Source organism: Monodelphis domestica, chromosome 3, assembly GCF_027887165.1.
Source record: "Monodelphis domestica isolate mMonDom1 chromosome 3, mMonDom1.pri, whole genome shotgun sequence".
Classification (NCBI taxonomy): domain Eukaryota; kingdom Metazoa; phylum Chordata; class Mammalia; order Didelphimorphia; family Didelphidae; genus Monodelphis; species Monodelphis domestica.
The window spans coordinates 90,792,603-90,819,125 of NC_077229.1; the positions used below are offsets into that span (position 1 = coordinate 90,792,603).

At 52.3% G+C, this 26,523-nt stretch overlaps 1 protein-coding gene across 18 annotated transcripts in view; it reads right to left on the minus strand.

The window, feature by feature from the left end:
- The window catches only part of PTPRS (protein tyrosine phosphatase receptor type S), a 223,695-nt gene that overhangs the window by 2,234 nt on the left and 194,938 nt on the right, over nt 1–26,523 (minus strand). For 11 of the 18 annotated variants that reach the window (XM_056822481.1, XM_056822477.1, XM_056822472.1 and 8 more), the window contains 12 exons: nt 25,346–25,393; nt 12,208–12,305; nt 11,361–11,484; nt 10,433–10,608; nt 9,231–9,350; nt 8,582–8,736; nt 8,065–8,350; nt 7,377–7,555; nt 7,014–7,140; nt 6,664–6,789; nt 4,708–4,862; nt 1,198–1,333 (listed from right to left, as the gene is read on the minus strand). In XM_056822481.1, the coding sequence (XP_056678459.1) occupies nt 1,198–1,333; nt 4,708–4,862; nt 6,664–6,789; nt 7,014–7,140; nt 7,377–7,555; nt 8,065–8,350; nt 8,582–8,736; nt 9,231–9,350; nt 10,433–10,608; nt 11,361–11,484; nt 12,208–12,305; nt 25,346–25,393 (1,730 nt within the window). The remainder of the gene's footprint in view (nt 1–1,197; nt 1,334–4,707; nt 4,863–6,663; nt 6,790–7,013; nt 7,141–7,376; nt 7,556–8,064; nt 8,351–8,581; nt 8,737–9,230; nt 9,351–10,432; nt 10,609–11,360; nt 11,485–12,207; nt 12,306–25,345; nt 25,394–26,523) is intronic. The other 7 variants (XM_056822484.1, XM_056822476.1, XM_056822485.1 and 4 more) reach the window with 2 other exon arrangements.

Here is a 26,523-nt window from a genome sequence, read left to right on the forward strand (position 1 = left end):
TGGCCTGGGGCAGAACCAGGAAACCTAGAGAGCAGCATCCAAGCATAGAAAACCATCCACAGGCCAGGTGGGCAATGAGAAAAAGCAAGGTACTGCCTCAGATGCTTCCTAGTGACCCTGGGCAAGTCACTTAACCCCACTGCCTGACTCTTGGCACTCTTCTGCCTTGGAACCAATACACAGTACTAATTCTAAGATGGAAGGGAAGGGTTTAAAAAACAAAACAAAAAACAGGGACTGGGTTTTCCCCTTGAGTTATTAAAAAAAAAAAAAACCTTCTTGTCTTAGTAACAATTCTTTTTTTAAAACCTTTATCTTCCAGGTTAATGCTGTATATTGTTCCTAGGCAGAAGAGTGCTAAGGGCTTTGGGTTTAAGTGACTCACCCAGGGTCACCCAGCAGTTATATTTGAACCCAGAACCTCTGGTTTCTGGGCCTAGTTCTCCATCCATGGAGCCACCTAGCTGTGCCCTAGAATTCCTCAAAGGGAAATGTCATAGAAGGGATGCCTGATCATTATAAGGGAGATAAACCCATGCTCTGATCCTTTAAACTCTGTGACCCTGGGCAAGTCACTGCCCCTGTCTAAACTTCATTTTTCTTCATCTGTAAAATGGGAATGATAAAATTTGTCACCTTCTAGGAAAAAGGGAATTAAGATTATTCTGACACGGTATCAAGTCCCCTTTCCACCCCAGCTGCTGCTCAGCTTTGGCATCTCTCCTGAAATATAGGGCCCAGAACTGGACAATTTAGTCTAGTGGATAGAGCACTGGGCCTAGAGGCAGGAAGCCCTGAATTCAAATCCAGCCTGAGACACTGGTTTGTGACGTTGGTCAAGTCACTCACTTAAATTTCTATTTGTTTTGGTTTCTCCAATATAAAATGGGGATAAGAACAGCATCTCCCTCCCAGGGTTGTCATGAGGATCAAATGAGATGTTGTTTGTAAAGCATTTAGCACAGTGCCTGGCAAATCACAGGTGCTTAATAAATTCTCGTTCCCTCCCTCCCTCCCTTTCATAATTATACCTTTCACTGTTATTAAGCACCTGCTGTGTACAGAGCTCTATTGGGCAGTTGAGGAAACACAAAGTTCAAATAACTCCTCATGGAGCTCAGTCTAGGCCGGCTGAGGTCTGAGCAGGGCAGAAGGCAGCCATCCCCCGCCTCCCACCCTCTGGACAACAGGCCTCACCTCCGTCTGCACCATGGCCGGCCGTTGTGTCCGTAGCATCTTCACCGTCTGGAAGATGTCCACCACCCCCTCGTAGCGCATCCTCTCCAGGACGATGCTGAGCGTGATGAAGACCCCAGTCCTGCCCACGCCAGCACTACAAGGAAGGATAAGAGGTTCACAGTTAGGCAGTGCTTCTCATCCAGGAGTCCTTGGCCAGCTGGGCTGCTCTGCTCATTGGCTGAAGCACAACAGCTGGCCAGCAGCCTCCCAAGGACTCATCACGTGGGCTTTGGGGAGGGTCTAATACCTATGGCAATTTCAAAGTGGTGAGGAGTGTAAAATTCCCAGCTCTCTGCAACCTCTGCGGCAGGATACACAAATATCTATGATTTCTATTGGTGACAAAGTCACAGGCATGGCAAATTTGACTGTGGGTTGTTGCCTACATTCCTAATTGTAGCAAAAAATGCTAAATTTCAGTTAGAAATGAGTGAAAACAAAGATGTAGTTTTTTCCCCATTCAAGTTCAACGTTTCTGTGAAAGTCTCTCTATAGACTCCAGAGTGCGAAGCCCTGACACCATCCAAAATCCTCTCTACTGAAGCTCAGAGAGGGAGGGAATGACGAGGTCAGAAATGCTGGATTTTAATCTAGCTCTTATGACTTATAACCATGACTCCCTAACTAGCCTTGCCCCCCTTCCCTGAGTTTTGAGGCTACTTGGGGGATCATTCAAACCCCATTCCATTGGGGACATTACCCCAGGAACAGAGAGCGGGGATGATTCGGTTATGGACCAGGGAGAGTAGAAGGGGGGGCCAGGCAGGAGGAGAGAGAAGGGAGAAAGGGACCTAGCAAACTTTCATTATTGTTAAGCACCTGCTGTGTACTGTAAACCTTAAAATTTCTCAGACTTATGAATGTTGGAAATTTCCCCATTGGGGAATCTTCTACTTAAAAAAAATTCCCTAGCAGATAGTGAGAATTCTACTTGAATGTGAAAACTCCTAGCCTTGGGAATATCCCTACTCCACCCTACTTAAGACTGCTTTAGGACAAAATACTCCTTGCTGAACAATGAAAGTGCTTTGACCCATGCTTATGGAAAGGACAGGAAGTTCTTTGAGTCATGCCTGTTTTTAAAATTGATACAATGGGATGCTAGGTACCCATATAGGTGGGGCAACTTGTAAACTAGTTAAACCTAAAAGGGTGATAACTTATTCAGAGGTTTTTCCTTAATGAAATTTGTCGACACAGCAACATTTTTTTCTGACTTACTAAAGAGATTAAATCTACTCAGCTGTGAATTCAGAAGGGGTTGTCCTTTGGAAAACGTCTACTGTGATTGGCAGATGTAAGGACTTAGGGGAGGTGACATAGGAGATTTTGCCCTTAAAAATAAGAGCTCAGAGAAGAGCTGGATCTCATTATGAGGGAGCTGATTTTGAGAAGACTCATTCTGAGGAACTCATTCTGAAGGAGAGCTCCTTGAGGAGCTCCTCTGAGGGGCTCTGTCCTTCTGGGGTAGGAGCTCTGGAGGCTCTTGAGAGAGGCCCTTTGAAACAATCTCTGGCTGGAAGACTCTTTGAGGAAGGACGCTGGCCTGGTGTCCCTAGTATCCTTGTTTAGTCAGACCTTGTGGTGAGTGTTAAAAACTGACTGATTTCTCTTTTAAGACTCAGGTCTAGGCCATATTGGCTTGAGGCCCTTCATACTTATTCCTTTCTTACTCTCTCTCTCTTTGATTACTCATTGTATTGTTAATTAAAATCTCTATAAAACCCAATTGACTTGGGTATTTGAATAATTGGGAATATTTCCCTGGCGACCACCTTATATTTGATTTAAAAACCCAAGACACTGTAGTGAAACATATTTCTGCGGTCAAATTTACTCACCCTCTCTTATATCTATCACAATTTATATCTTCCACTATTTTAATCACTACAGTTTAAGAACTCAACCATTTTAAATCTCACAGTACAGAGCTCTGATGGGCACTATGGAGCTCAGTCTAGTGAGGGATGGATATGACACATCCAAAAAATTATGATACCCAGCATTCGATGTGGAAGGCATCAGGGCAGGTGGCATGTGAAGTGAGCCTTAGAGGAAGGTGGCAGGAAGAGGGAGAGAGGAGAGAAAGAGAAAACTCCAGGTTGTGTTTAGGGAACAGAAAGGCCAGTTGATTACATGGGGGAGTCATGACATAAAGCTGGGTGCATGGAGCCAGACTATGTAAGGGCCTGAATGGGAAAGGGTTCCTGGCCTTTCCTGGGTGGGCCGCAGGAAGCCACTGAAGGGTTTGGGGCAAAGGACTGACAGAGAATGATAGGATCTTAGATTTAGAGCTGGAAGGACCCCTAGAGCCCATCTGGTCCAATGCTCTTAGATTTGAACCCTTTTAAATCCTTATAAATCATATGCTTATTATACTGATTTGGTGCATGTTAACTATTGACGTCATTAAACAGCACTAGTTAGTATTATGGAAAGAACCCAAACCCTCCCTCTTCAGGCAAAGATGGGAAGGGAGGATGTAGAGCTGGGCATCCCAACACGGGGTACACTTTCCCCCTGAAGGTACAAGAAGCTTGTTCAGGAGGTTACATGAGGAATATCTTGGGAAATAACTATATTGGCTTCTTGAAATACTACAGAAGTACTTGTGTTAGTGAGATGTGTGGCCTGGAGAGAGAGTGAGGAGACGGGGGCCGGGTGGATGGAAATGAAGGGGGCATGAGAGGGCTTCAGAAAAATCCTAGACTGTGATTGGAATAATTCTTACCGACTCAAAGCAAATGAACAAGGGTTGGATATGAGACCCTCTTCATGTCAGACTAGAAAAATATCAGTGGCAACGACCCAGGGAAAGACAAGACAATTGATCTCTGCGGTCACTGTGAGCTCCAACTGATTTTCAATCAGCTAACTTACAGAATCTTGGGTGTCCTCTTGGAGAAGCACACCCCGTCTCTCCTAAACGTGCTCACAAGGCTTCACTGGCATTTAAAACAACTTAGCTCAGGACTCTCAGTCCTGCTCTTAATCAAATTCAAAGCAGGAAGCTCACTGGAGGTCGGGCATGAAATGTGGGTTATCGTTTTCAAAAACTATCCTGAGAAAAGAAAATTGACTAATTTATTGGACTGTGTTCTGATAAATCTTTAACAGCACTATATTAAAACATGTCATCATGTACCGAATAAAGTTTTCTTTATGAAAAATTTAATCTGTTTTATTCCTCATATGCATAACATGTCTGAGAAATTTCAGAATTTATTTCCTTTCATATTCATTAGGTGTTCTGGGAAGGTTTACTGAAAGAGGGATATGGGGGCAGGAAAAGGTTGGGTACCCCTACTGTAGTACTAGAAGGAAGAGGAGGGCACATCTGGAAGATGCTCATGGATAGAGGCACCAATGGGGAGGTGGGAGAGGAGGCCACGGTGGGTGTGAGGGGATGTGGAGGGGGGAGGGTGTCACAGCCATGGTTAAGTGGCCAGTGTGGACGTGGCTCCCTACCTGCAGTGGACAGAGATGGGCCCGTCCTGGCCAAACTGCTCCTTGGTTTTGTGCACTTGGCCGATGAAGTCAATGAAGCCTTCGCCGGACTTTGGCACACCTTGCTCTGGCCAGTCTGTGAACTGGAACTGGCGGACAGTCCGGGACTGACCATCCTGGGGAGAGGAGGAGAGGCTCACATTAGTGCTTCCCATGGGCTGTCGTCTGCTTGCTCAAAAAATAAGTGTATGAAGTGCCTACTCTGACAAGGGCTGGAGAACGAGGGGAGATGTAGAGTTAACATCAGGGAAGTGGAGCTATCCAAGTCGGGCTGGCGGGGAGCAGGGACTCCCTGTGTGTAGGGTGGGGAGAAGGCAGTGTTCTGAGCAGCCCTGGCAGAGGGGATGGGGAGAGGGATACAAGGTGCGGCTGGAGAGCTGTGGAAGGCCTTGAATGCTGGGCAGAGGGACACCCACTCCATTGGGGAGGACTCTTCTGGCAAGGTATGCATGATGGACTGAAGGAGGAGAGCCCAGAAAACCTGGGGGGCCCTGCCAGGAGGCCAGAGGGGGCAGCCCACAAGGAGTAAGGGAGAAGGAACCCTTGTGTCCCAGCATTCTCCATCCAATCCCAAACATCCTATCTCTGTTAATTCTAGTGCTGCCGAGCATCTCTCGCTGCCAAGCCCCCGGGAGCCTGGGCTCTTGGTGGGTGGCTTGGGGCACCCATTGTCCAGAAGCAGCCTCAGATCCTACCCCCTGCCCCATTCTCTACTTCCAGCCCCCTCTGCCTTGTTTTCACTGGGATGTGAGCTCCTGGAGGGTGGGTGGCCTGGCTTCCTGCAGTGTGTAGGGTAGCTTAACCAATGCTTTTCATGCATTCCAGACCATCCTTCACAGATGCCCTTGGCCATCCACCTTCTCTATCATCACCATCTTTACCTTCCTCCACTAGGAGCAGAAGGGCAACTCCTGGGAGAAACAGGGGCCGTCGGCCCACTCTGGGCCTGGCCCGGAACTGTGGGGAGGGACAGCCTGCCCTGGGTCCTGGGCACAGGTCAAAGAGGGAGAGTGCGCCTCTTCTCATTCATGTGGGAAGGTCTGGCTTCCCTGACGCTGCTCCCTCAGCCCTTTCCCTTGCCTAGGGGTCAGTCTTCCAGAGGACGGCCTGCCTCGGTCTACCCCTTTAGTCTTATCCCCTTCCTGCTCCCCTTGGTGGACCTGCCTTCCACTGCAAGCACACTGGATTTCCCTGAGCAGTCACACTACCTGTCCTGCCAGGCAGGCCCCCCTCTCTTCCAGGGTCCTGCTGTGGGCCTGACCCTTCTCTGAGGAGCTGACTGGCCAACTCTAGCTTCTCTGGAGCTGCTAACGCGCTTACTGGCAGCACAACAGATAGAGCCAAAGGCCTAGAACCAGGAAGATCTGGGTTCTAATCTGGCCTCAGACCCTTCCTAGCTGGGCCTGGTGTGACTCTGGCCAAGCCACTTAGCCTCTGCCTCAGTTTCCCAAGTGTACCTCCTAGCGTCATGGTGAGGCTCACATGGGGTATTTGTAGGATGACTGGCACATAGTAGGTACTATATAAATGCTTATTCCCCGCCTCTTCACCATCCCATAATAACGTGTAGTAATATATTCTTGGGGCTAAAAGGGGCCAAGGCCATTTCCCAATCCATTCCTGCCCTGGTGAAGACACTGGGGGCCCAGAAAGGGGAAGTCCCACCCTGGCCACTCTGGGGAGATGAGGGAGAATGGGGCTCCCCAGCCCAGAGGCAGCAGAGCTGGGAGCCACCCGCTGCCGTCTGTCCCGCCTCCCACCCCTCTCCCAACAGCACCGACCCCGGCTGCTTCCCTACTTCTCTGGCCCAGCCTCGATCTTCAGGGGCCCTCAGGAGGCCCGAGGGGAGGGAGGGCAGTGTTCCACGCTGCGGCCGCCCCCCACCTCCGCAGCCGCCCCGGCCCACAGGGGACTCACCCGGGCGTCGGTGACCTTGAACTCCCGCAGGATGTACTGGGGCATGTTATACTCGGCCATGGGGTCCACCACAAAGTACTGGTAGCGTGCCGACCGTTCTGCTGGCCAGTACTGGTGACATTTCTCCTGGTGCAAGGAGAATGGGGCCGCCTGTCAGGCCCGCTGCCTCCTGGCGCCACCTATGCCCACTTAGGTGCCCCTCGCTACCTCCCTCTGGGCAGGCCCGTAGGAGTCCCGGGGGAAGATGGGCCGGAGTCTCCCCACCTCTCCAAGGCTCACCAGGGCTGGTGACTAACCGGGGAGGGGCCCCTCAGGCCGCCCTCTCCCTGCTCCATCCCTCCCCCACTCACCCGGCCCATCTCGCGCAGTTTGGTGAGCATCACCACGATGGTGGAGTTGTTCTCCCACAGCATCCTCCAGAAGTCCTCGGTGGTCTCTGCCAGGGGCCCCTGGGTGGCGATGTAGGCCTTCTGCTGCCTGTGAGCAAGAGAGGGTGGCCGAGAGAGGCCTCAGTGCCCTGCTGGGGTCAGCTCCCTCCTCAGTACAGACAGGGAAATGGAGGTTTGGAGCAGAAAAGTGATGCTCGAAGGCGGGTAGGGAGCCACGAGAAGGCGCCCGCGGGCACGCTGTGTGGCAGCCGAGACCTGGGAGGTGAGGACCCGGAGCAGGTACAGCGACTGGCCCCCCAGGCCTGACCCCGGCCCCCCACGCACCGGTAGCCGTCAATGAAGCTGGCGTTGATGTAGTCAGAGCCCTCGACGCCGCGGATGGGCTGCAGGCACACACGGGTGCTCTCGTAGGGCATGATGTTCACCAGACGGTTCTTGAACTTGTTACAGGGCAGGTTGGCACTGATGAAGCGGGACGTGTGGGCTTTGGAGTTGGCCAGCCTCTGGGGGGGCGGAGGAGAGAGCGGGTGGGTTAGGGTCGGGGTCAGGGCTGGGGGTTCCCTTGCTCACAGGGAGCCCCCAGTTTCCTCTCTGAGGGCAGAGCGCCCCCCCTCGGTCCCCGGGGTCCTTCCAGACCCTCGGCGCCATCTGCTGCCCTGGCCCTGCCCCTTCCCCGTGGGCCCCGGCTCTCCGAAGGCCATCTCTTCCCCTCAAGGGCTGCTCGGGCAGTTTCTTTTTTTTACTTTCTAAGCCCAAGCTCTGATGGGAGGAAGACCATGGGTCAAAGCAGCTGGGCCGGGAGGGCCCCGGCTGGGCCTGCTGCCCTCTGTGGTCTCCGGGAGAAGCAGCTTCCTGTCAGAGAGGCACAAGGGCCCTTGGTGGCCCTCCGGCTCCATCTTCTCCTCTGATAGCTGGGCACAGCGGGGCCCAGGGAAGGAGCGGCGGAGCTAGGGACGGAGCCCCGTGCACCCTGGCCCCAGCCCTGGCGGGGGGAGCCAGCCCGGCTTCCCACCTTGAACTCCAGCTCCATGCCCGTGACGTGCTCGCCGGTCTCCACCTGGGCCAGCTTCTGGATGTAGGAGTAGAGGTTGCGGGCGGGGACCTCGGTGTTGCCACAGGCAACGGCTTCCAGAAGGGCATCGTGGATGAAGCTGTACTGGTCCTCGGTCTGGACCATGTAGTTGCGCTGGGAGCGCATGAGGGTCACGTGGCCGTAGATGTCCACGGTCTTCTCGGGCTTGATGCGCTCCAGCATGGCGTCTATGACGATGAAGCAGCCCGTCCGGCCCACGCCGGCACTGTGGGAGGGAGAGGGCCGGGCTCAGGATCTCCTCCTCCCTGGGGCCCGGGGTGCGAGGCTGGCGAGCAGACCCCCGACCCCCTGCCCACCCTCTGAAGCACCCCCATCTTTCAGAGAGGACGAGAAGCCCAGAAGGGGCCTGGGCGGGACAGGAGCTGCCCCTGACCCCGTCCTGCGTAATGGGTGACTCGTCCAGGGCGGTGGCCAGCCGGGGCAGGGGTCGGCGTACCTGCAGTGTACCACAATGGGGCCTGCGTCGGGCGGGTTGCAGGTCTTCACTCTTCTCAAGAAGGCCAGGAAGGGGGTCGGGTACTCGGGGACGCCATGGTCTGGCCACGCCGTGAACTGGAACTGGCGTACTTCACGCTTCTCACTGGAGCCGTTCTGGGAGACACGGCAGGAGGGGGCCGATGACCCCGAGGCCTGGGTCCCCCGCATCCCTCAGCCTCCTCCATCCTTGTATTTTAGTCTTTAACTGAACAACTTTAACTTTTAACCTCTGCAGTCTGTCTTAACGCATCCTAGCGGGAGGCTCTGCCCCCTTGGGTGGCCCCCCACGCCTAGATGCCTCTTCCCTCCCTCTATCCTTCCGTGTCTCCATCGGCGGCTCTCAGAGTTCTTCCCTGCCCTCCTCCCGCCCTGACTAGCCCGGACCGCTCTCACGCCTTCCCCATTGGTCCTGTCCACTCTCACCCCTGGGAAAGGCTACCGACCCGACCCTCCAGAGGCGGCCCAGGCCCCCCTGCCCCGGGTTGAGGGCAGAGTCTGAGGATGTCCAGTGATCCCCCACGGCCCACCCCTCGGGCTCCTCCTGAATGCCTCCCTCCCAAGGCAGGCTCTCTCTGAGGGGCAGGAAGGGCGGGGGCGGGAAAGAGCACCTTGTGCAGGGAGAAGGTCCGGACGCAGAACGTGGCCAGCTCAATGGTGTCTAGCAGGGTGACCTGGATCACACCGTAGGTCTCTGTGCCCCGGCTGGGCCAGTACTGGTCACACTTGATCTGGGGGGTGGGAATAAGGGGGTCCGAGTTAATGTTGCTGAAAAGCTCCATTCCCACCACGGGCCTTGGCCCCAGAGGCTGCTGGGAGTTCATTCTAGCTGTATTTATTTAAAACCCTCACCTTCTGTCTTAGACTCAGTCCTGGGTATTGGTTCCAGGGCAGAAGAGCTGTAAGGGCTAGGCAGTGGGGTCAAGTGACTTGCCCAGGGTCACCCAGCTAGGAAGTGCCTGAGACCAGGTTTGAACCCAGGACCTCCCGTCTCTAGGCCTGGCTCTCTATTTACTGAGCCAGGCTCAGGGAAGCCTCAAGCAGTCTGGTCCCTGGGCTGGGACCTAGGGCGTTGCTATGGCGACCCTTCTAGCCTCCCAAGGATGCTCCTTCTCTGGGCCTAAGCTGGAAAAGGTGGCTCCCTTTGGCATGAGGTCACTGCTTGGCAGAGGGCAGCAGCTTCTCATAACAACGACTGCCAATTTTATGGTGCTTTTGGATTTTCAAATGGTTTATAAAGCTCATTTTAGTGGAAACAGTATTTCCCATTTTACTGAAAAGGCCACGTTGGCTAGAAAACATTAAGGGGTAAGATCTGAACCCAGGTCTTTGTCGTCTGCGATCTTCCCATATGATGGCACCATGTCTTTTTGCTTCTTTTGGGGTCAGCAGAGGATACTTCTTGTTGTCATTCCTCTTTTTATTTGTTGTGAATTCAGCTCTAAGCCCTTGAGTTTCCTGCCCTTTTGAATCCTCGGTAGTATCCGTGTACAATGGGTGTTTACTAAATATCTGCCAGTGAGGAAGAGGAGGGCAAGGGGCATGCTCAGAAGGCATACTCAGGGCCACGAGGGGTACACACTATACTATTCTATTCCAGAAGGACAGAAGCTCCTTGCAGCAGGGATCATCTTGTTTCTTTCTGGTTGCTGAAAGAACTGCATCGAGTTAGGAGAGCTGGGTTCAGATTCTGACCCTGACCCTCATGATCTCTGCCACTTTAGTCAAGTCCTAGCCAAGGTCAGTGGCTCAGGTTCCTCCTCCCGCCTGCTCCCCCCGAGCACCACCACCCCCCGGCCTGGCCCTTCCTCACCCGGGACTTCTCCTCCAGCTTGGTCATCATGACCACAGTGGCCGAGCGCTGCTCCCACACCATGCGCCAGAAGTCGCCAAAGGTCTCCGGCAGGGGCCCCTGGGTGGCGATGTATGCGTTTTGCTTTCGATAACCGTCTATGTAGTTGGCGTTGATGTAATCGCTGCCCACGATGCCTGTGTCGGAGAGATTGAGGGGATTCCGAGGAGCTGGAGGGGTCCTCCCCGGGCAGTGGGGCTGGGGGTGCCCCTTGAAGTGTGAGGCTTGGGGTAACTGGGGGCTCGAAGGGCATTTGGCCTCTCCCTACACACCAGCTCTCCTGTGTGTGCTTGGGGCAATGGAGCCTGCAGAGGGGTCCGCCAAGGACCACTGTTGCTTGGTGACTTTGGGGGCTTTGTAGACTGAATGCGAGCTCCTGTTCTATTCTTTTCAGGACAGATGGGGACTCAATCAGAGATTTCCCCTGACAAATCCTTGACAAGTGGTCATCTATCTTCTGCTTGAAGACCTCCAGAGATGGGGGGCTCACTACCTCTCTAGGTAGCCTATTCCAATGGGAGACGTTAGAATGGGGCAAAAAAAGCCTAGAGACAAGACTATCTTAGCCACTTTGGGGCCAGTTTCTTTCTCCTGTCTACTTCTTTTTTTTTTAAGATGAATTCTAGTTTGTAGAGAGATGGTTAAACTTCATCCCTCAGCTTTCTCCCTGAAGTTGGCCTATGACTGAGGCCTTATTTTCATGGTTGGAGGAGGGGAGAGGGGAGTGTCAGGGTCTGAGTTCCAGTTCTGGCTCTGCCAATGACCGAGGGACATATCTCGTTCCTTCTCTGTGGGCCTTAGTCTTCCTCCCTGAGAAGGAGAGCTGCCCATCCCTGCCCAGTGTGGCCCTCAGGAAGCGCTTGGGAGTTCAGACGAAAGGCCCTCTTACCTTCCATGGGGAGAAGGATGACCCGAGAGTGGTCATAGGCGATGACGTTGGCATAACGATTCTTGGGCTTATTCACCTCCAGATTAGAGTGCTCCCATGTGAATTGTTGTCCAGGGTCAATAGACTGCAGGACGAGAAAGAGACAGAGGCAGGGGAGAAGGGGAGATCCAGAATAGTGGGAGAGAGGGGGAGGGATGGAGGAGAGAAGGGAAACAGAGGCAGGGGAGAAGAGGGGAAGAAAGGAAAATGAGAGGAAGAAGGGGGACGGGAGGAAGGCAGATTGGGCAGAGCAGAGGAGTTGAACATAAAGGCTGGTTAGTGCTGCAATTATTGCTGGTTTGACCTCCTCTGGCAGAGCTGCTAGAGTTGGGGGTGCTCAGAAAAAAGAGGTCAAAGGGTGGTCCTTGTCCTACCTACCTGTGCCTCGTGAGAGAATAGCTCAGATAGACCGGCCAGCCCCATCCCCTCATTTACAGAGGAAAGTGACTCCTCAGGGATTAGCCAAGGGCATACGGCCGGTCCCTGAGAGGGTACAACACGAGGCCTTGGCGCCGCGACTCCTCCTGCAGAGGTTCCCCGAGCCCCACCTGCCCTCTCCCCTCTGGCTAGGGCCTGGCAGTGCCAGGGTCTTCATTATTCGCAGAGAGGATCGAAGGCAGGCAGGAATCAAGATTAGAAGCGGGATCTCAGCAGTTGCTGAGTCCAAGCCACAGAAGAGGGAGGCTTCCCTCCTGTCATGCCTCCCAATCCTGTGCTTTCCCCACCATGCTAGGAGGCGACCTCAGTGAGGAGGCAAAGGCTTGAGTGGGGGGTGTCTGGGGGCATGGGAGGGTCTGGAGCCGCTTACCTCGTACTCCTGGGATAACTTCAGGTTGTCATTGGCTTTGAGGTGCTCTGTGTGCTCAGCCATCTCGGTGATGGGGATGGGAGGGTGGCTGAGCATACCTAGGGGGAGAGCAGACCCACCCGGTGGGGGCAGGGAAAGAAGGTGGTTATGGCCTGGGGGGGCCGGGGGGACCCCCGGCACAGCCCAAGGGATGCATGAAGTGGGGACAATGGTGAGGGGAGGCTCTACAATGTGAGTTCTGCAATGGAAGGACGGTGGTTAGAAGAGAGAAGGCAGGCAGGGCTCGAAATTAACGTCCTGGGGGGTCCAAGGGAGAGGGGGGTCTCCTCTGCCCTCTCCATCCCCGAGGGGAGGGAGGTTGGGAGAGGCCAGGGAGGAAGGTGGGGAGGGAAGAGACCGCTGGGCTCAGTTCCTGAGGTTCTAGCCCAAGTGAGCCCCAAGGGAAGGCGCTGACCCCACAGACATAGCTGTCACATAGGGGAGGGGGATTTGGGGGGGCACAGATGGAGATGGACATGCAGATGGGGAAATGGAGGCCTCTGGGAGAGCTGGCTCTGTCCCCCCGGGGGTGTTCCCTGCCTGGTACAGGGTGTCGGGCGGCTGGGCGCCTCTCAGTGTCTATCCACCAGGTGGATGGGATTGTTTCTCAGCTCTGCACCTCCCTCAGGGAGATGGCTGTCGTGGGTGGCCTGGGATGCAGGTGGGGCCAGACAGGGAACAGCTATTGGGGGATGTAACTGGAGTGCTTACAAAATCCCAGGCCTGTAGGGGCCTGAGAATAAGTACTTAAAAAAAAAACACAAAAAACCTCTTCCCTTCTGTCTTAGAATCAATACTAAGTATCCATTCCAGGGCAGAAGAGTGGTAAGGGCTAGGTAATGGGGGTTAAGTGACTTGCCCAGGGTCACCTAGCTAGGAAGTGTTTGAAACCAGATTTGAACCCAGGACCTGCCGCCTCTAAAACTACTGAGCCACCTAGCTGCCCCCAAGAAGAAGTGCTTACAAGAGTTTCTCCATTGCTTGTGCTTGAGGCTAAAATTCAGCCTTCCTCCAACTAGTTTTGGGAATGGACCCTTGGGCTTAGCCATGGTGGAGGATCAGCTCCTATGTAGACCGTGCCGTTTGCTGTGTTCCCTGCCTCTGGCTAGCTCCCTTCTGCCAGGGACTCGCAGTGTGAGTGTGTGTGTGTGTGTGAGTGTGTGTGTGTGTGTGTGTGTGCACGCGTGTGCCTGCAGTCTCTGGCTCCAGGAGGACAGAGGACACCCCATCCCCACTTGGGGCAATGGCTCCCCCCCAACCTATGGAGCCTGCTAGGAGTGGGATGGGGGATGAGGGTGACTTCTGAGAATTTCGAGCCCAAGAATGTGTCATGGTGAAGCGAGACGTGGGAGCGTGATCAGCGGCACAGAGAGGGGCAAAGCAAGCACTGGTCGCCAGTTTTACAGTGCACCCCCTTCCCTGCCCCCCTCACTCCTGCTCCTGGCCCATTCCTGCCCCCTGCCCAAAGAGGGCAATGAGGCAGGCAACAAGGGAGGCCACAAACAAGGAGGGGAGAGAAGGGGCATGGGGTGCAACCGAAGCCCCTCTGCCTCATCAACCTGGGGTCCCTTCTGGGGGATAAGGAGTTCCCTAGGCTGGGAGACAAGAAAGCCTTGGATTTTTAGGCCTAGTTCTTCTGTCCCTGGCTTGTTGTGTGACCTTGGATCTCTCTGAATCTCAGTTTCTCACCTGTAAAATGGGAGTTCTATCATTTCCCCCATCCAATGAGAAGATAAATTGAATGGATGGGGAGATACTTTGGAAAGGCCAACATTCATTAGTGGGCAGGCTTACTGTTATTTATCACCTACCACCCAATTACTTAAGTGGCCCCAAGTTGGACCAGCCGCTCCCCTTCACCCCACCACCTGAGGTTGGAACATCATATGATCTAGAACTGGAAAGAACCCTTAGAGATGGTCTAGTCCAGAGGAAGAAACAGAGATTGGCCCACTGGTACTGGAGGAGGAGGAGAAGGACCAAGACTGCTCTGTCTCTTATAATATGACAAGGTGCTCAGACCGTTCTTTCCCAGGGATGCAAGAAGGCCTGTGGATGCCTGCGGATCCCCAACTCGAGACCAGGTAGGAAAAAGAAGGTCTTCAAGCTTTAAGGGACCTGTGGTGGATCCAGGATCTCCCAAACTATAATCAGGGGCAGGGACCCTTGCCAGGAATTGAGATCTGCTTTAAAAGACTCGTTTCTCTCCTCTCCTCTGAGGCCCAATTCCTGTTTTTGGAAGCTTAATCTAATTTGTTGGAAACATTGATCCACTTGGGGGAAGATCAATTCCTGTTTTAGGATGCTCCTTCTTTCTCTTCTGGCCATCGATCTCTATTTTCCTGAAGAGCCATTATTAGGGGGAAGATGGATCCCTCTATGGGGAGAAGCCACTCTGGGGGGGGGAGTGTGTGTGTGTGTGTGTGTGTGAGAGAGAGAGAGAGAGAGAGAGAGAGAGAGAGAGAAAGAGAGAGAGAGAGAGAGAGAGAGAGAGAGAGAAGAGAGAGAGACAGACAGACAGAGAGACAGACAGAGAGACAGACAGACAGACAGAGAGAGAAAGAGAGAGAGAGAGAGAGAGAGAGAAAGAGAGAGAGAGAGAGAGAGAAAGAGAGAGAGAGAGAGAGAGAGGAGAGAGACAGACAGAGAGACAGACAGACAGAGAGAGAGAGAGAGAGACAGACAGACAGACAGAGAGAGAGAGAGAGAGAGAGAGAGAGAGAGAGAGAGAGAGAGAGAAGGGAGGGAGGGAAGGAAGAGAGAGAGAGAGAGAGAGAGAGAGAGAGAGAGAGAGAGAGAGAGAGAGAGAGAGAGAGAGAGAGAGAGAGAGAGAGAGAGAGGGAGGGAGGGAGGGAGATAAAGGGCGAGGGAGAGGGAGGGAGAGAGAATTGTGTATGAATGATGGTGTTGGTCTGCCCAGCTCCATCTGACCAGTGAGAGCCACCCTTCTCCCCCGACTCAGAGGGGGTCAGCTGTGGCTTCCATACCTGTAAGGGCCAGGAGGTAGAGGAAAGAGCCATTATTAAGGCCAGATCGAGGACCAAGTAAGTGTCTTCAGGGGCAAGGGCCTATAAAGGGAAGCATTTATAATTGCAGTTGGCACAGGCACTAGGCCTGGGATTCCAGCTCAGGACACTCTCTAGCAGTGTGACTGTGGACAAGTCACTGTATTCTTTCTTTGTGCCTTGATCGGTAGAGATGGTCCTTCTTGCACTCTCTCCCTTTGAGGTGTATTACCACGTTCAAGAGTTTTTATAAATGGGGGTGTCGGATCCTGGAGTTCCAGATCCAGAGCTGGAAGGACCCCCCCCCCCAGGTCATCCAGCACACCCCTCTCATCTTACAGATAGGGAAACTGAGTCCCAGGAGGGGAAGTGACTTGTCTGCCCAAGGCCACTCAGGGAACAAGTGGCCCAGATTCCTCTGTTTTCCACCCCCGGGCCCGTCTCCTTAGCAGATGATTTCATGAACTGTGGTGGGGACGAGCCTCTCCCTGCTGAGCTGGGCAGGCTGGTCCTTGAATGGCAGAATATATTCTGTTTACACAGCTGGATTTATAGGGTCAGACAGAGATCAGTGTCACAGACAGGGATACGGGAGGACATCGGGTCCAAGCCTTTCATTTTACAGAGGAACAACAGGAAGCCCAGAGAGGCTCGGAGAGCTTCAGCCAAGGTCACACACCAAACGGAAGAGCCAGAACTTGAACTTGGGTCCTGACCCTCGAGGAAAAGCCCTTTTTATGGCACCCAGAGGAACCTCCCAAGCTCTGGCTCATGCTGGCACAGGCTTTGGGAGCCCGGTGTCCACTCTGGGCCACACCGAGGCAACTGAGGCAGACACTGCTGTTGTGGGTGAGGAGTGGAGGGAGGGAGGCACCATGTTTGGTATCAAGTGAGCCCAGAGACCGCAGGACCACAGATACAGACCTGGCAGGGATCTCAGGGGCCTGCTAGGCCTCTCTTTCATGTGATGAGGAGGAGCCTGAGGCCTAGAGACTTGAAGGGACTTGGCCAGCATCCTACAGGCAGTGTTAGGGGTGGGATAGGAGCCCAGCTCCCCTGTCCACTGGACTTCTCTGGGGAAGGCTGTAAAATGAATCATCCTTCTGTAAAGGGGTCACGCTGATTTTCCTCGACACGCTGTGTAAAGTCCGCCCTGACAGAACACCTTCTAGTAGGAGTGGGCCCGGAGGCACCCGCGGGGAGCCACCGCTCGAGGGCTCCGAGGGCTCGGCCAGGAGTTAGAGGGAAAAGGGCTTTTGGACCCTCTATCTTAGGGAGGGAGTCGGAGAGGGAAGGGGCACCGGATAGGCCCTGCTCCGAATCAGGGGCTGAGCCCAGGCCTCTCACCCAGTGCTGTCCAGGGTGGCTGGGGCGGAGATTCCCAGTGGGCTGTCTCTGGAGAGCGTGGAGGGAAAGGGCTCGGGGCTGGGGGCTGGGGGAGTCCTCAGGGGCGACCCTAGCTCCTTGCCCTAAGACTTGGAATACAACATCCTAAAGTGGGTCAATCCAAGCATTCCTCCAGGCACTTGCTAGGTACCAGGTACCTGGCAAGGGGCTGGGGGTACAAAGACAGGAACCAGCTGGTTCCTGCCCTCGAGGGGCTGCAGTGAGCGCTAGCCCTCGTAGGAGGGCAGCACTCTGGTGAAGTGTCAGGGTCCCGACACATGTGAGTGTGTGGGTGTGGAAGCATGTCGGTGGTTTTTAGCAGGGACCGTCCTAGGTCTGAACGAAGGTGGAGGAATCTAGTGAGAGGGAGAAGGGCAACTGGATGAGAGAGAGAGAGAGAGACAGACAGACAGGCAGAGACAGACAGAAGAGAGAGAAGAGGGGAAAGAGGAATAGGGAGGGAGGGGAATGAGAGACAAGGTAAAAGCTGGAGAAAGGAGAGGGAGACAGAGAGGGAGACAGAGAGACAGAGAGACAGACAGAAAGAAGAGAGAAGAGGGGAAAGAGGAATAGGGAGGGAGGGGAAAAGAGGGAGAGAGAGACAAGGTAAAAGCTGGAGAAAGAGGAGAGGGAGACAGAGAGGGAGAAGAGAGACAGAGACAGAGAGACAGAGAGAAAGTGAGAGAAAGAGAGAGATCGAGAGGGGAGATGGAAAGAGAGACAAGGTACAGAGCATGAGAGACAGAGTGCGAAGAGGGAGACAGAGAGGGAGAAAAAGCTGGAGAAAGAGGAGAGGGAGACAGAGAGGGAGAAAGAGAGAGACAGAGAGACAGAGAGACAGAGAGAAAGAAGAGAGAAGAGGGGAAAGAGGAATAGGGAGGGAGGGGAAAGAGGGGAGAGAGAGACAAGGTAAAAGCTGGAGAAAGAGGAGAGGGAGACAGAGAGGGAGAAAGAGAGAGACAGAGAGACAGAGAGACAGAGAGACAGAGAGAAAGAAGAGAGAAGAGGGGAAAGAGGAATAGGGAGGGAGGGGAAAGAGGGGAGAGAGAGACAAGGTAAAAGCTGGAGAAAGAGGAGAGGGAGACAGAGAGGGAGAAAGAGAGAGACAGAGAGACAGAGAGACAGAGAGACAGAGAGACAGAGAGAAAGAAGAGAGAAGAGGGGAAAGAGGAATAGGGAGGGAGGGGAAAGAGGGGAGAGAGAGACAAGGTAAAATCTGGAGAAAGAGGAGAGGGAGACAGAGAGACAGAGAGACAGAGAGACAGAGAGACAGAGAGAAAGAAGAGAGAAGAGGGGAAAGAGGAATAGGGAGGGAGGGGAAAGAGGGGAGAGAGAGACAAGGTAAAAGCTGGAGAAAGAGGAGAGGGAGACAGAGAGGGAGAAAGAGAGAGACAGAGAGACAGAGAGACAGAGAGACAGAGAGACAGAGAGAAAGAAGAGAGAAGAGGGGAAAGAGGAATAGGGAGGGAGGGGAAAGAGGGGAGAGAGAGACAAGGTAAAAGCTGGAGAAAGAGGAGAGGGAGACAGAGAGGGAGAAAGAGAGAGACAGAGAGACAGAGAGACAGAGAGAAAGAAGAGAGAAGAGGGGAAAGAGGAATAGGGAGGGAGGGGAAAGAGAGGGGAGAGAGACAAGGTAAAAGCTGGAGAAAGAGGAGAGGGAGACACAGAGACAGAGAGAGAGACAGAGAGACAGACAGAGAGAAAGAAGAGAGAAGGGGGAAAGAGGAATAGGGAGGGAGGGGAAAGAGAGGGGAGAGAGACAAGGTAAAAGCTGGAGAAAGAGGAGAGGGGGTCAGAGAGGGAGAAAGAGAGAAGAGGAAGGAGAGAGAGGAGAGAAGTGGAGTGGGGAAAAGGGAGAGGACAGAGAAATATATTATATGTTACATATATTATTTATATATTTTAATATCTCTATGGAGAGAGCTACAGAAGGAGAGAGAATAAGCATGTGTGCCGTGCGTGCATGGGGTGAAAGAGCCCAGGGTCAGTAGCCCGCTCCTCTCCATATTCCTGAATTACACATGTACAAACATAGCCCTGCCATGCATACGTATCGACCCTCCACTGGCATACACACACATATTAGTATGCATGTATACACACACCTTTATAAAGACACACACAAAGGCCCCACATATGCGCCACTCACCTGTCTACATACCAGCCCCGTCTATACTAACGGTATCCATATCTCGGCCCCGCCATCCTAGACACACTTGTGTGCCCATTCCCCGCCACTTCCTGGGCACTGCGGGGCCCCAGTCCCCACCCCCATGGTCACAGATACCCACATCGGTGGGCCCAGAGGCTCATGACTTTACACATAGCAATACTCCCACCTACATGCCCACCTGTGGCTTCTACATGCATGTACACACAGCAGTCTCCATACATATGCACGTGTGTGTGTGTTTAGGGGAGAGAATGGCCCTGTGATTTCGGTGGTCCAAAGAATCCCAGAGGAGGAAACCCTCGCTTGCAATGGAAGGCCCTCTGCATTGTAGTCTTTTTTTGAAACCCCTTTCCTTTCTTTCCATTTTATTTATTTATTTTTTAAGCCCTCACCTTCTGTCTTGGAGTCAATACTATGTATTGGCTCCAAGGCAGAAGAGTGGTAAGGGCTAGGCAATGGGGGTCAAGTGACTTGCCCAGGGTCACACAGCTGGGAAGTGTCTGAGGCCAGATTTGAACCTAGGACCTCCCCTCTCTAGGCCTGGCTCTCCATCCACTGAGCTACCCAGCTGCCCCCCCCCCCTGCTTCCCTTCCATTATAGAAGAGATACTGTGTATTGGTTCCAAGACAGAAGAGCGGTAACGTCTAGGCAATGGGGGTTAAATGACTTGCCTAGGGGTCACCTAGCAAGGAAGGGCCTGAGGTCAAATTTGAACCCAGGATCTCCTAGGTCTGTAGGTCTGGCCCCTCCCATGTTAGTCTTAAGGAAGCTGCCTGGGCCACTGAATGACTTGTCCAGGGCCACATAACTAGTAGTATCGAAAGCTGGACTTGAGCTTAGATTTTTCTCAGCCCCAGGACTCACGCTTGATCCACTCTACAACACTGTGTGAGAGAAAGAGAGGGAGAGAGAAAGGAAGGCTGTGGCCGCAGGTTCCGCTAAGACTAAATTCTACCAGGATTCCGACTGCATTGGTGGAGGACATTTCCACGCTGGAAGCCCCACCGCTCTGTGAAATCGCAGGCCTGGACCAAGACACGAGCCCCCTCTGCACTCCTTCCTCCAACGACCCCCAGGACCCTCTACCTGCTTGTCCAACTCCTGTCTGTGCTTCCCAGACCCCGAGTCCTCCGCAGATGCTCCCCCTGCAGCCCTGACTCTTCTTCTCTCCTCCTCCTCTGGGGCTCCCCCTGGGCTGTCCATCTGTCAATCCTCGTCCTTGTCACAAGGAATGGGCGGCCACATCCTCTCCTAGTGCCGCCTCTCGCCTGCCAGCCCTAGCGTGGATGTGCTTCCTGCTGCGCAGAGGCACTTCCCGAGAGCACAGGGCCGCGCTCCACGAGGCCCCCTTGGAGATGGGCGACAAGCGGGCTCTGGGGGGGCTAGAAGCACCCCATGACCCTCGTGGGACCTCATCTGCAGGCGCTTCCTCTTCTATTCTGGACCAGGTTGTCATCCAAACCCGACGGACGGGCTAACAAATGGGGGATCCGGCGGTCACCGGAGGGAGACCAGAGCATCGGCCCTGCCTCCCAAAAGCCAGCCCCAGGAAGGGGGAACCTTCCAGCCCCCTCGACTTTCCGACAGCCGAAACGGGAGGGCAGCCTATAACCAACACATACCAAACCCGGCGGGGCAGACACCCGCGGAGGGCTGCCTGGAGTCCTCTCGTCTTGCCGGTGGGTGTAGACAGACTCTTCTCAAAGACTTTGTGGCAGGGAGCAAACGGCCAGATGGGTGGGAGATTTCATACCCCCATGGGGACCCCCGTACAGAACCAGGGCAGCCTTCCCTTCCCAGCCTGGGCTTCTCCTGCCATCCTTCTTAGGAACCACCTGGAACCACCACCACAGCGAGGGGACGGGCTATGGCAAGCAACTTGTCCACGGCTTCACTGACCTCCCTGGGCCTTCTTTCACTTGAACGCCCCTCCCCAGCCCCATCCTTCTCCTGTGTTCTCTCTCCCTCTTCTAGGCTGCGAGCTCCCTTGGTAGTCTCAGCAATCGGCACGGCGTCTCACGCATTGTATGGTGAGTGCCAAATACAGCTGGCTGTGGACACCAGCAAGGCACGCAGTCCCTGCCTCAGTTTCCTCAACTGTAAAATGGCGGCAATAATAATAGCTACTTCCCAGGGTTCTTGTGATGACCAAATGAGATGACCATTGAAGAGCACCTAGCCTTGTACTGGGGCAATACAGCATGCTACCTAAATGCTAGCTAGCTATTTATGATGATTAACAAATGGTTTTTCATTCATTCATTCCTAAAGATACCCTAGACAAAGCCCTCTGTTCCTACTACCATGTGCACATGAGCTTGCTTAATAAACACACACCCCAAACATACATGTACATGCATGTGTCCATGTGTATATAGATATCTGCACACATTATCTATCACAAACATATACCCTGTAATACATGTAAATGTTTATATACATCACAAATATAGATTCTCATAGCTATAAGTGTGTATATATGTGTTTGTGTAATAAATGTTTCCACATTTGTGTATTGTGTATATAACTCCATAATACACACATTTATATATAACAAACACACATGCTTATATGTATAAGTATAGATTTATGTTTGTGTATATGTACTGTGAATTTTAGATTTACTCCACCCTGCTTAGTCTTTAGAATTCTAGCAACCAGGAATGTATACACCCCCACTTAAGGATTAACTGTAGGGGAGGATGGCCTATGACAGGCATGTGCTAGCAAGTGGCAAATCAGAAACAACTGACTGACCCCTTGGGCTGTCCTAAGCCAAGTTTAAGCCACCATTGGTACATGTGAGACACAGGAAGCGATGTAAAGAACTGCCTTTATATTTTGCGTCATTTCCTGTTGAGAGGGGCTTTTGCTTTTGCGTCTTTTGGCATCCTTTGTGGCTTTGGCGGACTTTGGCTATGGAGTTCACTGGGAGGAGCTCTGAAGCATGGGTCTAGGTGAGACTGCTTCCCTGAACTGCCATGTGGTGAGTGATAAGACCGACTCCCCTTTCCCTTGACCCTTCTGAAGGTTCCAGCCTCCAAGGAGGCCCCTCATCTTGGAGGGCCTAGGAGGCCAAGGAGGCCTTCTCCTAGCTGGAAGCCAAGGTAGATTTAATCTTCTGGGAAGGCCCCTTGGCTGAGGCCTCTGAACTCCCCCTGACTCAGGCCAGGGCGGAGCAGATCTTTTATCCTTTCCCTCTTTCTCCTTCATTCTTAATTTTCTTCCTTCTACTGTAAATAAACCACCATAAAATTCTATTCTGACTTGAGTATTTCATTGGGATTTAGAATTTAAATCCCTGGTGATCACTAATATGATATATTCAGTCTCAACCCTAAATTTTACCATTAATAGTCCACATATGTGTATCTATAATATGTATGACTATATGGATATTTATGTATACAATTATGTGTGTATATCCTCATAATGTAGGTAGATATTTATACAGAGCACAAATCTGTAATCTCATACATAAAGTATATACTTGGGTATGCACGTGTCTAAAAGCACACGTGTATATAATATATTCTCACACATGTATCTATATATGCATATCTACATGTGTGTATATCACAAATCTATACCATCCTCTATAAAAGCATGTATATGAGTAGTGTTTGTATGTGGATCGCAAATCTAGAGCCCATATATACAAGTATATATTTGTGTACTATTTGTCATATGTATATACACATGCATGTATCACCATGATGACTCCCATAAGTGTTATGCACACACACATACCTCTCCATACACACCTGAAGGTATAGATCACAAATCTGCCTGTATACATATATAACTGTACACACACACACACACACACAATATCCCTAAAACCTCTTGTTCTTGAAGAACACCTTCCTTTTCTGTCTACACTTTCTTCTGCTCAGTTATTAGCCAAAACATAAACGATTTCCAAATCTATGATATTTTCCGTCATCTCTCTCTTGAGTTCTGGTCCTTCAGCTACTGACTCTGGTCACCCAAATATCCCCCTCTGGCACCTCCAGTTCAACCTAACTCTATGTCTAAAACCAACACCTCCCTCTCCTCACTTCAACCCAGTCCCTCTCCACAGTGATCCTCTGCTGTGGACGGTACTGTGGTCTGAGCCCGGCCTTTCAGGCTCTTAATCCCCAAGGGGGGCTGGCCGGCCTACATGCTTCCCTCTCTGTCCCCCTCCACCTTTCATCTGCTGCTAAGTCCCTTCCTTCTGCCTCCATGGTGCCACTCCTTGTCCACTAGTTCATGCCCTTGTTACAACTCAACTAGACTAATGTAGCAGCCTCTTCACAGGTCTCCCAGACTCCTTTCTCCTCCTCCATGCTGTGCTCCCCACAGCTGCCAACCTCATCTTCCTAAGGCTCAGGGTTGACTGTATTGCTCAAAAAACAGACAAACTCTGTAGACTCCCCACTGCTGCCAGGGTAAAAGGCAAACTTTTTAGCTTGGAATTGAAGGACCTCGGCCATGTGGCTCCATCTTATGATTTCTTCTTCCTCCTTTAAACATGCTGCTTTCATCTCTTGCATTCAGAAATCTGTAAGGCTCTCTCATGCCCATAAGTCTTCCCCTCCTCATCTGTCCTTTAGAATCCTCTCTTCAAGCTTCGTTACTGTTGCTGCTTTTTCCAAGTAGGCTTCCTGGCTTCCTGCCTCCAAGAGATTTCTTTCTTCCTCTTCTGTTGAAGGCGTCACCATCTTTTCCTCCAGTGAGCCCAGTCTGTAACCTTGGCATTACCCTTCTCTCTCTCTCTCTCTCTCTCTCTCTCTCTCTCTCTCTCTCTCTCTCTCTCTCTCTCCCCCTCTCTTTCCCTCTCTCTCTCTCCCAACCACATAGTCAATTAGTTGGTAAGTCTTGTCATTTCTTCCATCCCTGTTTTCCTCCAATTCAGCCTCTTGTCCCCTCTTACCCAGCCACCAGTATAGTTCAGGGCCTCCTCACTTCTCCCCTCAGAGGCACCCTAACTTGCCTCCTCCCTTCAAGTCTCCTCCCTGCTCCAACTGATCTTCCACCCAGTAGTGGTTCCACACAGTGCCTGGCACACACAGTGGGCACCTGATAAACATTTATTTGTTAAAAAAAAAAATGCGTTTTGATGGACTAATCTCTCTTGTGCCTCCGTCATTCCCCATCTCACCTACTGTTTATTCTTCCCCAGGCATATAAACACCTTTAGGGTAGGGGCTTTTTGTCTTTCTATCTCCGGTGCCTAGCACGGAGCCTGGCACACAGAAGATGTTTAATGAGGGTTTATTATTTAATGTACACAACTTGTAGCCTTATGTAAATGCTGTACTCTCAAGCCTATTCCCCACATCTCTGTGCCCTTATGACACATAATACACAGATATGTACACTCCTACACACACACACCCCTCCTTAGAAATGTATGAATTTACATGTGCCTCCCCTAATCCAGCAACACTTGCAGCATATCCCATGCATCCAAAGACACACTCACAGTGCTACGCCCTGTCGGCTGCACGCACATTCTATACCTGCATCCCCAAAGAAGGTCTGAATATCCACACACAGCTGGGCTCAGAGACTTACTCAAGGCACACTGTAAGTATTTACTCCAGGCACCCAATGGCCATCTAGGTGCAAAGTGCATGCATGCACAAATGCACGCACGTGTGCACACACACACATACACACACACACACACTGAGGTCTTGATCTAGGACATCAAACTCACATTTATCAGGACTCTGACACTAACTGATGATGTGGGTTAGGGAAGGGGAGGGGGGACATTGTCAGCAGTGAGACTTCTTTCTTTCAGGCTGAGGGTCTCCGGAGAAGAGGGGAGTGAGGAAAAAGGAGAAAGAGAGAAAAGCAAGGGATAGAGAGGAGGTAGGGAGCAAGTTAGGGAGAGAAGAAAGAGAAAGGTGTGAGACAAAAGGATAAAGGAGTAAAGGAGGGAGGAGAGAAGGAAGGATGAAAACAGGGGAAATGGAGAAAGAGGAAGAAAAAAGAGGGGGAGAGTGACAGAGGAGAAAGAAGGAAAGTCAGAGAGAGAGAGGAAGGAGGGAGAGGGAGAAAGGATGGGAAGGGAAGAGAGAAGAGATGAGAGAAAATTATAGGAAGAGAGACGGAGAGAGATGGAGAAAGGAAAAGAGAAGAGGAAAGTGGGAGAGGGAAAGAGAGGGAGGGAGGGGAGAGAGAGAGAGACAGAGACAGAGAGAGACAGAGAGACAGAGAGACAGATAGAGAGAGAGAGACAGAGAGACAGAGAGACCTTTTTATATCCCTGGGGCCTGGAGCTTCTGGCATAAGGTCCCCTCCCCCAGCCCCTGTGCTTCCCCCTGTAAAACCAGGAGTGCTGCCACTGCTGGGTCAGGCCAGAGTTTGGGGGGTGGGGTGGAGGGGAGGTGGGGATGAAATGCAGGGCCTGCAGGATACAGAGCGAGCGCAGGGACAAACAGAAAGGGAAGAAGCCAACAGAACTGGGGAGGAGTAACCAAAGAAAACCAACAGAAAAAAAAATGACCCCCACGGGAACAGAAAGACACAGGAACTAACTTTCAAAGTGAAACTCGGGGTCACTGAGGGGGCTGCTGAGGCCAGAATCTGCAGAAAACAGTAAACAATAAATAAACAAAAATGCAGGAACTTTTCTGTTCCGCCCTCCCTCTGAGATCTCTCTCTCCCTGTGTGTCTCTGTCTCTGGCCCTCTCTCCCCCCATTTAAATGTCATGCTAATCAAATTAAAGGAAAAAAGCAACAGAAATTTAAGAGGTAACGCAAAATCAGTCTTTGTGCTGATGGGACAGGCTCTGTTCGCTGAGTCCCCCTTCTTCCCCACCTCTGTTCACTTGAGGGAATGTAGAGAGGCCTGAGAGACCCACCTGAGTATCTATGTTACGGCTAAAGACCAACCACAAGGTCCAAGAACCTTGGCTGGCTCCCACCAGCCCCAGGATGAAGTTCAAACTTCTCTGCCGGGCATTCAAAGCTGCCATCATCTGGCTCTGCCTCATCCTGCCAGCCTGTTCATTGTCTGTACCTGTCCTGGACATCCGTGCTCCCTTCTGTTTTCCACCTGCTTGTGGAGGCTGCCTTTCCAAATTCTAGCATCCTTTAGGTCTCAGCCTAAGACTCTCCTCCTTCAGGAAGACTTCCCCGGTTGTAGCCCTCAGGGATGTCTCCTAATGCTGCATCGCCAATACCTGCCTCCCCCTCCAATTGTTGGTACCCCCCAGCCTTGTCTCCCCCCCCCCCCCCATCATTCTCTCTCCCTCTCTCTGTCTCTCCATCTCTCTGGAGTGTAAGCAGTTCTATCCAATCAGGCTTAAGGACAAAGACCCTGCAACATCTCTCTCTCCTTGAATAGCCAAGGCCAGGCACATAGGGGCTGCCGTTGTTTGCAGAACTGATAAACAGCCAGCAAATGACTGAATCCATTTCTAATTCACTTCTTGTCCCAGACGGCCCTCTCTTAGCCCAAGTAAAAGTTTGGATTCCAAGTCTCTCTACCAGGGAATTGTTGACTAAGCCAGGCTTTCTGAAGGTGAACACAAGAAATGCCCCCAATTCAAGCCTGTTTGAAAGTTCACATTTTTTCACTGAGGACTTGGCTCTGGCCTCCTTCAAAAGAGGGTGCTAGCCCAGGCCCCGATGGGTCAGCTTGCTAACTGCCCTTACCTGTTACTGGATATTGGCCCTGTAAGACCTTTAGCCATGACATGGACACCGCACCA